The sequence below is a fragment of the Gallus gallus genome, chromosome 7, assembly GCF_016699485.2.
Source record: "Gallus gallus isolate bGalGal1 chromosome 7, bGalGal1.mat.broiler.GRCg7b, whole genome shotgun sequence".
NCBI classification, from domain to species: Eukaryota; Metazoa; Chordata; class Aves; order Galliformes; family Phasianidae; genus Gallus; species Gallus gallus.
In genome coordinates, this window is record NC_052538.1 from 23,059,505 (window position 1) to 23,070,850 (window position 11,346).

Here is an 11,346-nt window from a genome sequence, read left to right on the forward strand (position 1 = left end):
TGGAGTTCAGTGCACCCAGTACTGTTTTTCTGCAGTGGGAAGATCAAAAGAAAGAAATAGAAAGTGGCCTTTGTGGTCCTCTTTGCTGGTGTTACGGCTGTTCTACGCTCATTTCTGACTTTTCTGCTCTCTGTTTTGTATTCTGCCTGGAAAAGGAAGGCTGCCTGCATTCCTCTGCTGGAGGAGGAAAACACAAGACTTTTCACCAGGAGGCATATGCAGGCAAAGACAGAAACACATGGATTCATGCAGCTTCAGATACAGGTGGTCTTTGGCCAGGGCAGCAGAAAAACAGAATTAATGTTGTGCAGCTTCTCCTGGCACGGTGCAGCCAGTGCCTTTGCTCTGTCCTCTTGAGCTTCTCTCAGCTGGATAGTTGTCAAGTGAGGCAGGGGGATTTGGGGATTAAGCCACCTGCTCTTCTTTCACATGGTTTGTTTCTGATACCAGCTCCAAAGACATGCTGTCCTACAGGTCCTTCCCCAGGCCCCGCTGAGAGATGTGACCACTGTGGGTTGGTTTGCCCCACTCAGGTCCTCCCAAAGCATCCACCACCACTATATGTGTACATCCTGCAGACAGCAGCCTTGCTGCCACACCACCACCCACATTGTTGGGTACCTGATAGAGAAACCCTTGGTGCTGCTGGCTGGTTTCTGCCAGGTGAGGCAGCTCTGCCTCAGCTCTTAGCTGCAGCATTTCCATTGAGCTGCCTCTGCTTCTGATGCACATTCATGCCAGTAAGGGTTTTGACTTTCCTCCAAACACTTAAGAGACCTTCTGGCAGGATTTGATGGCTGGGCTGTGGAGCTCCAGCACCCGTGGGCCCCAAGGGCTGGGACTCTCCCTCTGCTACCTCCTCAGTATACTTTTGTTCAGCATCTCTGCTTGCAGGGCTATCCAGGACTTCAAAAAGAAATGGTCAGGCTAGACCAGGTCAAGTTCAGTCTGGATGGGGCTCTGAGCAACCTGATCAAGCTGTAGGTGTCTCTGTTCATTGCAGGGGAGTTGGACCAGGTGGTCTTTAAGGGTCCCTTCCAACTCAAATGATTCTACGGCTCTATGAAATGCCTTCCTCACAAAGACGTTCTGTAGTTCTGTAGAACTTGATCTCACCCAAATTGGGATGTTCTGAGAACCATTTTAATTTCTTCTAATCAGCAGATGAAAAATGAATTACTTCAGATGTCGTGTCCTGCCACATGGACCTCATCACGTTTGGAAAAACCGCAATGGAGTTACCTGGTAATTGAAGGGCTCTACATGAGTGAACTTTGTAATTGCATATTCTTCTCCTCAGGTCTGGGAGGCAGAAAGGAAAAGCGGATCAGGGCCACGTCTTAATGAAATGGCTGAGTCCTGCAGAGCTACTGAAGAGAAAATTAACCAAAGCACTCACGTTATTTCTTATTGCAGCTCCTTATACCAGCATACCTGTGGGTGCAACCCAGGCCAGTTCCCACATGGGAGATGCTGGGAACACTGGGAAGATGCTCTGTACTTCTGTCTTCACATTGTTACTGGATTCCAATCAAAGTGCATGCAGACCCACTGCTTCCCTGCTAATGCTGCCCTCTGTCTGCCCGGGAGCCACTCAAGGTTGCTAATGGCGAACAGGGGCAAATATTGCAGAATAGAGATTCTCTCAGCTGTTGTGCTAGAGGCTTTTCTCTAGGGGGAAAAAAAGAAAAGAAAAGGTCTACTGCTGTTTGTTTCACTGTCTTTGAAAATGGGATCTATCATCTGGAGAATCTAACCAGCATCCATTTCTGTGGATTTTCCATGGCTGCTCCTTAGCGGTTGATGGCATAATGTTGTCTGAAATGGCCATTAGCTGGGTATCTTTATGAACAGCTTCCCAGGGAAAGTTCAATTTGCTGAATTATGAGCACATCTCTGAGAAGAATTGCATTATATGGTACTCGCACGCTGAAAGCATTAACTTTATACTTTTAAAATACGCATTGATGGATCTGACGAGGATTGAAGACGTAGAAAGGTGAAGGTCCTGATGGATTAGATATAATATGCAATAATTGGTATCTTTTTTTTTCTGAGAAAAATAAATGGTAAATATAGAACAATTCAATTTGGCTGAGGCTTTTTCACTAGGAAAAAAAAAAAAAGGCAATCGTATAAAAAAATTAATGGAAAACCTCTTCAATTGGTACAAGCCAAAACTTAAGGGCACTTGATTTGTGCTAAAGAGCTGCTTGGCTCCATGGAGTCACATCAGATTTACCCCAGCATCCGTGGGAACAGAGCTTAGCTCACTCTTCTATCTCATGCAGGATAAATCTAAGTATTGTCTAAAATACTTTGTTTTTTAATTAAGAAGAAGCAGAGTGAAACAACAGTGAATTTCTCTTTCAGAAGAGACGAGATCATTCCGTCTCACAAAATGGATGCGGTCCACGGCAAACCTCCAGAAGCGTAAAGCCTCAGTATGCATTGGGTGAAAGCCCAGGAGCTATAGGCGAGGACACCTCTTCTCCTTGATGCTGAGACAGCTCCCACTCTGTATTCAGCTCAAGTCTAGAGCTGAACTCGCTCTCACACCCAAGAGAGCTCGGAGGTATTCAGGTATCTTGATTTCACATGCGCAGCACTGTGATTTCTATGCACTGAAGGCACTTCACTTAATCGGTGCTATTATCACACCTGATGAGGCACAGCAGGTGATATTTGAGATGCTTGCCTTTTGATTCCTTGCAACTGAGCAACATTTGGTAAGAATTACTTAAATCAGCTAATCAAAAACAAGTTCAATGACATTAGGATGGAGTGGGCTCCAGAACACCTAGGCAAAGTTATTTATCTTGTGTAAATCCTTCTTTAGAGGGAGAAGCAAATAATTCCCAATGTGATCTATAAGCTCTCTGCTTCTTGGGCTGTGGATAAGTAGACGTTGTTCCTGAAAATCCTTTGTTATTCCCTATTTCAGGCAAGGTTTGAGTTTGTTCTTGTGGAACAGATTTCCATGACCCTTTGCCTGGTGCTGGGGAAGCAGGATGGTGGGGCTGCTTGCAGGTGGGAACCGGATGGAGGTGTGTGCATGAGGCTGCCCTGGGAATGACAATGTCTTGCTCAAAAATTCACATCCGACTTGAGTTCCCAGCAATGGAGGTGGCCCCGTTTTTCCCTCCTTCAACAGGGGTTGTCTCAAAGCAGAACCAGCCCTTAGCATTTCCACCGCTCCCTTCGCACAGCTGAGTGGGGCTTGTATCATTCTCTGCCTTAACTGAGGTGCTAACATCCTCCAGAGCCCATTGCACAAAAAATAACCTGCAACCCTCTGCATCTTGGGAAAATTTATGTTTTCTGCTCCTTCAAACTACTTCTCCTTAAAGGAAATTGATGATAAGCCACCTGGTCTGCCCTTAGGGCAGGTCTCCCATAGCTTATGGAGCCAGCGGTGGTGCTGGGGACCATTTGGGACACATGGACCCAGCGGTCAGGCTGAGGACCATTTTGGGGGCCTGGGCAGATGCCACCCATCTGTGACTGTTCCCAGTGATGTCCCAGCACCATGGGATACATAAGCCTTGTGGGGTCCACTCTTAACATCAGTGTCCCACAGTGCTGGAGAATTTCATGCAGCGCGCACAATAATGGCTGAGAGAAAAAGCACGATGGAAACACGTGGCTTCAGTTCTTCAGAGGTAGCTATTAAGTGTCCCCTGTTGTCTGTTGCTGGCTGGCACAGCACTCGCACGCAGGAGGGGACGCACAGAAAGCGTTTGAGTTGCTGGTAGCAACGCGCGTGTTTAGGTTTAAAAGGATGGAGGGGCAGTCCCTATAAGTGAGTGTGAAGACAGAAAGATCATTAGCACATATTTATTGGAGTTTACCAGCTCTGTAACAATGGGTTTCTCTTTGCCATCGGAGTTAATTCCTCTGTAATTATGTTCCTAATATAGAAATCATTTGGCATTTATTTGCCATAATAAAACTTCCCATTGCATTTAAATTCGATGTGAAGCTAAGTGTATTTAGAAGACTCAGTTGAAGACCCGAAATTAAATATTCCTGGTTTCCTCTTCCAAACAAGACAAACTCAGACAAATGCTAGCAGTCAGGTCCATGTATGCAGCTGCTCCTGCGAGTACTGGATGCTACACGTGCATATCCGGAGGGATAAGCTCTGTCCTGGTGCACTGATCATGCAGGCAATGCCAACAATTGGTCCTTCTTGTTACACCTGAGCAAGGAAAATGCTCAGCTGAGGCAGCATTACTAACCAGCCGTCCTGGTTAGTAAGCTGTTTCCAAAATAGGAAAACACTCCAGCAGCTGGGGTGGCAGGATGTGTGCACGTGGCTCTTCCTGGCTCTCAGGAGCAGCTTGGGCACAGCTGGGGCTGGGAGAGCCCAGAGACCTCATCCTGGACAAATGGCACAACTGTCCCCAGCCCTATGCCCTTCAGCTGATGTGTGAGCCACCACAGCTTTGGAAGCAGCCTGTGGATGTGGATGGGCTCCCAGCACTGGTAAGTGATAAATAAAATGGCCAGAGCAACACATAGACATCAGTATGCAGGAGGGCTGATGCTGATCCTGATGTCAGTATTTTCTCCCTGGATATGCCAACCATTAGAAGCGTGCACTGGCAATAGCGTTTCTCCCATCCTTTCTCAGAAGTCTTCCCAGCAGGCTGAAAACAGGCAATCATTAATCATGCTGATGTACTGCAGTGGGCACTGAGTGGGAGCAGCTCCAGTCCATCTCCAGCAGCATGCTCCTCCCGCAGGAAAGCCAGGTCAGCCCGGCCTGGCCTTGCTGCTCCTGAAGACAAGCTCCTATCTTAGATAGGAAACAAAGCAGGTTGTTTCAGGGACAATATAGAATGATAGAATCATTAAGGTTGGAAAAGACCACTAAGATCAACCCTGCCATGGCAGGGAGATTGGAAACAGATGATCTTTGGATGGTTCCTTGCAACCCAAACCTGTCTATGGTTCTATGATTCTGTGACTCTATGGGTGTACGCTCTAGTCCAACCCTCAGCCCACCCCCACCATCTCCCTGGACAGCCTGTTCCAGTGCCTCACCACTCTTTCTGAAGCTTTTTCTCCCTCCAGAGTGCCTTTGTAGAGCAGTGACAAAGGGCGTTGGTGGGAATGCCATTCTTTGGGGCACTGGAGAGCAAGTTGTGCAGAGCTGTCTTCTACAAACCTACGGAAATGGATGTGGGGTTTAACTTCCATTTCTCAGGGCACAGCTGAGGGACCGTTCCTGAGCAAACTGCACAGCCAGTGACAAAGCTCCTTCTGCTTTACATACAAAGGATTTATGCCTTCAATATGCCCCCGGTGTTTATTTTTTCTGTCGGTACACGAGCACGTGTGCGCGAGTGTGTGCGTGGCAGTGTTTTATGAATGCCTGCTGTGGACAGAATTGGGCTTCACAGTATGCAAAAATAGCTGTGTGCCACATGCGAGGATATAATGCTTCACACGGCTGGAGGAAATGTGATAAATCGCAGTTTTGCTGGATTTGCAAAAGCCCCAAAACTGGGGGGTTTCGTCTCCGTGTTCCAGCCCTGAGGGACAGCAGGGCTGTCTGGGTTGGAGCAGTGCGGTGTTAGAGGACCAGGTCCCCGCTGCTGTGTAGGATGTGTGTGGACACCTCTTGGCTCTGAGCAGCTGGGATTTCATAGACCCATTTACTATGGAGACGAAGGAGACCCAACAAAGGTTGTCTCTGTTGGCTTCTGCTCCATCCCACCCATCCCTGCTGCCTCCAGCTGCCTGTTAAGCCAAACCCCAATCACCCTGTGGAGCCCTGCAGAGATCCTGGTGTGTGGGACACCATCCTATGCTTGCCCTGAAAAAGTTTGGGGATCCTAAAGCCTTTCTTGCTCCCCCCTCACTGCGTCCCCTCCAGTGTATAATGGAAATGGCTGACAGGTAGGGCTGAGCCTGGTTTTGTAGCATAAACAGTTATTTACAGTTGTGCTGAAATTTCATGGAAGATGACATTTTTAGGTCACCTAGCTGAAGCAAATGAAATGATTAATGTGTTTGCATTAGATTTCATAAAAAAAAGTATCACTCTTGCCCAGCACGGCTCTCACTTCCTCAGGCTTTCAGATCTGATGTGGTGCCCTGAAACCTAAGGCGGTTTTCCCCCAGGTTTAGGAGGAGCAGGATCTGTCCTCCCGACCCGAGGCAGATGATGTGGATGTCTTCTGCTGTGTCCGGCATCCTCAGGGAGGTAACGCTATTACCTAAGCCAAACCAAGTGAAAAAGGGGCAAAGAGCAAAGGGGTGGCGGAAGGAGCACTTTGGCCAGCACCGGCTCTGTGCGTGGCCTCCTTGCCATGCCCTGCGGGAGGAGGGAGCCTGATGGTGCCATCTCTCTTTTGCAGGGGGAGTTGCTGAGCCCGTGTCGATGCGACGGATCGGTGAAATGCACGCACCAGCCATGTCTGATCAAATGGATTAGCGAGAGAGGCTGCTGGAGCTGTGAGCTGTGTTACTACAAGTACCACGTCATTGCCATAAGCACAAAGAACCCTCTGCAGGTAAAGGTACTAGAGACATTTCAAAGTCTATTTATTCTCGGTCCTCCTTCTGTTTCTGGGAGCAAGTAGATTTTACTGGCTTGGGTTTTGCCTCCATGTACTGCGGTCTGTAGGAAGGGCTGTAGGGCGGCTCCAATGAGCCCCATGCCCTCACTGGTGGTGCTGGGACATCCCTCAGGGTCCTGCTCTTTCTACCTCTCCTCTCTGACCTTGATACCTTTTTCACTTTACTGCTCCCTGTGTCCCAGTGTACCCTGGCACAGCGCTGGAGGTGGTTGCTCCGGTGCTCTGGTCTCTCCAGGCTTAATTCTCAGTGTGCAGTTGTGCAAACAACAGGTAGGGCGTATCCGAATGTAAATACCTGTGGAAGACAGCAGAGGACCTTCCTTTTTCCTCTTGTGAGTTCAAAAGCACTGCGGCTTATTAAACCCCACTGCAGGCTAGTAATTCAAAATCAAGATTTAGAATGGGGAAAGCTGTGCGACTGTTAAAAATGGGATAATTTATCCTTAATAGCTATTGATTTATTGCTGGAGCAACACCTGAAGATGGACTAATTGCTGAGCACCATTAGTGCCTCAGACATAAGGAAGCACATTAGACCCAGGCACTACTGCTTAATTAGCATCATGTGGAGGGAGAGACATTGCAGCAGCATGCTGTGCTCAGACTCCAGGACAACGCCTGTGCGAATGTTGATCTGTCCAGCACTTGGTCGCGTTGGCTCTCTGTTCATCTCTCTGTCTCTAACAGGAGGCAAACCCTTTGCCAGTGATGGTACCCAATTGTACAGGATGGGGGGGATGCAGATCCCTGTTCTCTCCTCCAAACAGCTGCCTGTGTTCAAGGCCAGGTTGGATGGGACCCTGGGCAGCCTGATCTGGTGGGTGGTAACCTTGCCCATGGCAGTGGGTTGGAACTGGATGGTTTTTAAGATCCCTTCCAACCTCATCCGTTCTGTGATTCTAAGATTCTGTGATTCTATGTGTGTCCTTCTCCAGGCCTGAGGTCACTAAAAACAGTGGAGAAAGAGAGAGGCACTTAGGACTCCAGACTGAAATGAAGTAGCAAAATTAGTGGGGCATCATGAGGAAATCTTGCTGGGGGGAAGGAAAAAGCATCCCTGCTCTCTGCAAAGTCCCTGCAGCTTCTAATTCAATTTTCCCTGTGCCATGGCCTGGAGAGAACAGTAGTTCCATCCGAAGCCTCAGACCAGAGTGTTTGAATTTCTTGGCTCCAGTAAATCAGTCCAGATTGAAACACAGCAGGGGAGATGTGGACAGAGCAGCATTTGTTTATTTCTGGAAAGCAGGTCCGTAAGTGCCCGAATACTTCATGAGCCTCAGGTTGATGGAACGATGCTGGGCAGTGTCAAAGGCTTGTGGGTGCAGATTTGCGACGTGTGTGCAGCCAGCCTTTAACGAACAACCTCCAAGTACTCTATGTCCCCATACGGCTCAGGGCAACTCAGGACATTCCTATAGCTCCTCACTTGGCTAAAATTTGTTGAAGCAATCCACCGATGAGCTCTCATCCCGCAAACACATTTCAAAAGCCTGCCCGAAGGATCACTTTTTTTTGTCTCCCCTGTTAGAAAGTGACCTTTGCCACAAACATGAAAACTGACCGCCAGGAGCAGCCAAGCCAGAGAGTTAGATAGACATCTCTGCTCCGTGAGCAACGTTCCTGGGGGACCGTGTTCCGAGGGCTTCTCACTGCTGGCAGGGACTTCACAGTGCCTCTCGCAGAAATGTGGGAGATACGGCTCAGCAGAGGGTGGGAAGAAGCAACTAGATTGAAAAGCCACTTGGTCTGGAACAAATGCTGCACGTGTGGAGCTGCAGCTGTGTGCCCCAATGCCCTGCCTGGTGTCAGCGCAAAGGCACGGCTGGGAAGCAGGTATTACCTCAACACCAGCGTGTGAGATCCTGAGGGACGTGGCTCATGTATGAAGCCTGGAGTTCCCAAGAGAACTAAGGGATGTGGGACCCATAGCCTAACACCATGCACATCTCTGTGCTCCTTGGTGGTTCTTGCCATCCTCTAGTGCTGGAAAAGGGAGGCAGTGATGCTCTGGTACTCTGTGCCATAACAACGTGCCACAGTGTGGCCGGGTGGGAAGCGTGTCTTTTCTGCTCAGTCTTCACCCTGCATGTGGTCAGTGGGGGCCCCTGGACGTAGTGGTATGTCTCTTAGCAAAGGCATTAATCCATGGCCTGTCCTCTCAGGGTCTGTTGGAATTTCTACCCAGCTTTATTCTTTTTAGAAAGCTCTGAATTTCTCAAGCACAGAGCTTGGAAGGCAGGGACATCCATTTATTCCAGACCAACCATCATATGGGCAAAGGCCACACAGAACTCACCTCCTTGTCAAGTGAAGCATGTTCAGATGAAGCTCGGAGCGTGGCTGTGCTCCAGTTGGTCAGAGCCAGGCAATACACCCAACACCCACATGCTCTGCAGGATCTGCCTATTTCTCTGCCCATTTGGACACGTGCTGCACATTTTCTAGCGAGCCTAGGAGTATGGCATGGGCCAGATGTGCATGGCGTGGGCAGAGAAGTTGCAGTCAGGGGAACACGGTTCATACATAATTAACACAGATTCCTTCAAGCCTCCAGGCTGTTATGATGTCTCATAGCAGAGAGGGGCCTCCAGTCTGGCATTTTGATATAAAGAATTTCTATAAATTAACCCCTCAGCCCTGGATGGCTGAAATTTGAGAGCAAAAGACTTAAAGCAGCAACACTGCTGAGACTGGAGGATTAAAGTTGTTGGAGAACATGGCAAGTGTCCTGGCAAGCAGCAGCAAATGAGCAAAAATTTCCCACCCACTATGAGCAATCAGGAGGTGCACAGCCTTTGTCCATCCATCCCCCGCTGTAATTCTGCTGGTCCCTGAGGCGGGAGATATGGGCACAGAGAGTCTAAAAGCTCCTCTCTGCTGCAGTATTTGTGCAAAGCCTATGATTTTAATGAGGCCCTGAAAACACAGTTTTGGAAGCATGCGATAGCACTCACTATGACAGGGCTCTGCAATGGGTTTCATCTATACAGCTTTGTAGCCACTCTCGTGCCACATTCATTCGGATGCTCTGATTTCAGCAAATATCAGATCAGTTGGAACCAGCCTTCCCAGACCTACTGCTGTCTGCGGTCTCAGGGAGTCCAACTCTGCATCACATTTCTCTTCCCTGCCTCTTCCTGATGTATGGGCTAGTTCATGTCCAAAGGCCCTCAGTTATGGAATGCTGGCGTTGGGATCTGGTCCCAGTTCTCTCCAGTGCTTTGGGAACGGACCCTGCTTCTCCCTCCTCTCTTTCTTACATCTGAATAAACCAAAGCATCTGTAAGTGTACAGCAGGGAAGCTACCACAGCTTTAGGACAAATTTGCTTGGTGAGTGTGCTCTCCTAAAGATAATCAAGGTGGATAGCCAGGGCCTCAGGACAGCACTGAGGAGACAGCCAGACCCATGCAGTGATGGGAATGCTCCACTGCATCCTTCCAGGATAAACCTCCACTTGTTTGGGATGCTGGGTCTGAAACAAAATCGCTGAGTAGCACACTCAGGATGTTAATGATACGTACTAAGGGGACGTGTCAGATATAGCAATAAAAATAAACTGAACTGCCTGAGGCAGGCATGGGGGAGCTCTCAGAGGAGTGTAGGAAGGCTTTTCTAGCAAGCAAGGCTTCTTAGCAAGCTGCTGCACTAAGACAGAGATATCTTCTGCAGGCAAATACATGCCTTGGATCTGCTCACGCTCGTGCTTGTGAATCTTTGGAGACTGCTGATGTTAGAGAAAGGGAAATATGGATCAGACCCTAAATACTACACTAATGGCATTATTAGTTTTTGTTACATGAGCAGCAGGGGCCTTGGTTACAAGGCTCCGAGAGAAGCACTGAAGCAAATAGGGGAATGGTCTTGCCCCAGGTACAAACCACAGATCACATCAAATGGGATATGATGGGCAAGCACCAGTCCTAGATTCATATCTACCTATGATCATTGCAGGCATCAGACCTGGGCTCCTAAGAACCCTTTTCTGAGGCATCTGGTGCACAGAACTGGGGGGAAATTGAGGAAAGTTGGGGGAAATTCATCCAAGAGAGTATGGTGTTTTGCACATGAACATCTGGGTGTTGTGCCAGAGCGCTCAGACGGGGAGGATGGTGGCAGAGGACAGACAGCTCCTGAATGAATTAGGACATTTAAGGTGGTGAGGCACTGGCATGAGCTGCACAGAGAAGCTGTGGACGCCCCATCGCTGGAGGTGCTCAAGGCCAGGTTGGATGGAGCCCTGGGCAGCCTGATCTGGTGGGAGGCAACCAGCTCACAGAAGGGGGTTGGAATTGGATGATCCTTGAGGTCCCTTCCAACCCAAGGCATTCTGTGATTCTATGAGTCTTCAAAGCACTCCGCAGGAAAAGAGCCCTTTTTCCAGTGTGGTTGGCAAAGCCATTGCAGAGAGCTGCTTCAGCACTCTTTGAAGCCACTGTGAGCCCAGCACTCACAAAGCTGCTTCTGTTATCCCACAGAAGCCTGTAATGCTTCCCGGTACCTCCAAGTTCCACCCTGTTCAGCAGTGGCACATCGTCTATAGGGCTTCCTACCTGCCCAAAGTCAGTCTCGATTGACAATGTGAGTGAGCTGCCTGTTGTTAAAGGCACACTGCAGTACAGCCCAGCAGCTCACTGCACTTAACAGTTCACATGTGACAGTCAGTTCACCCCCCAAATCCCTGGTTTGCTGGCCTTACTGATGATGGAGAGAGATTAGGAAAATATTAAATTCTCATGCGAGTTGGTTGTTTTCCC

At 48.8% G+C, this 11,346-nt stretch overlaps 1 protein-coding gene across 2 annotated transcripts in view; it reads left to right on the plus strand.

The window, feature by feature from the left end:
• Positions 1 to 11,346, plus strand: part of MARCH4 (membrane associated ring-CH-type finger 4) — an 85,070-nt gene that overhangs the window by 46,715 nt on the left and 27,009 nt on the right. For both annotated transcript variants that reach the window (XM_015289862.4, XM_040703878.2), the window contains one exon: positions 6,369 to 6,524. In XM_015289862.4, the coding sequence (XP_015145348.1) occupies positions 6,369 to 6,524 (156 nt within the window). The remainder of the gene's footprint in view (positions 1 to 6,368; positions 6,525 to 11,346) is intronic.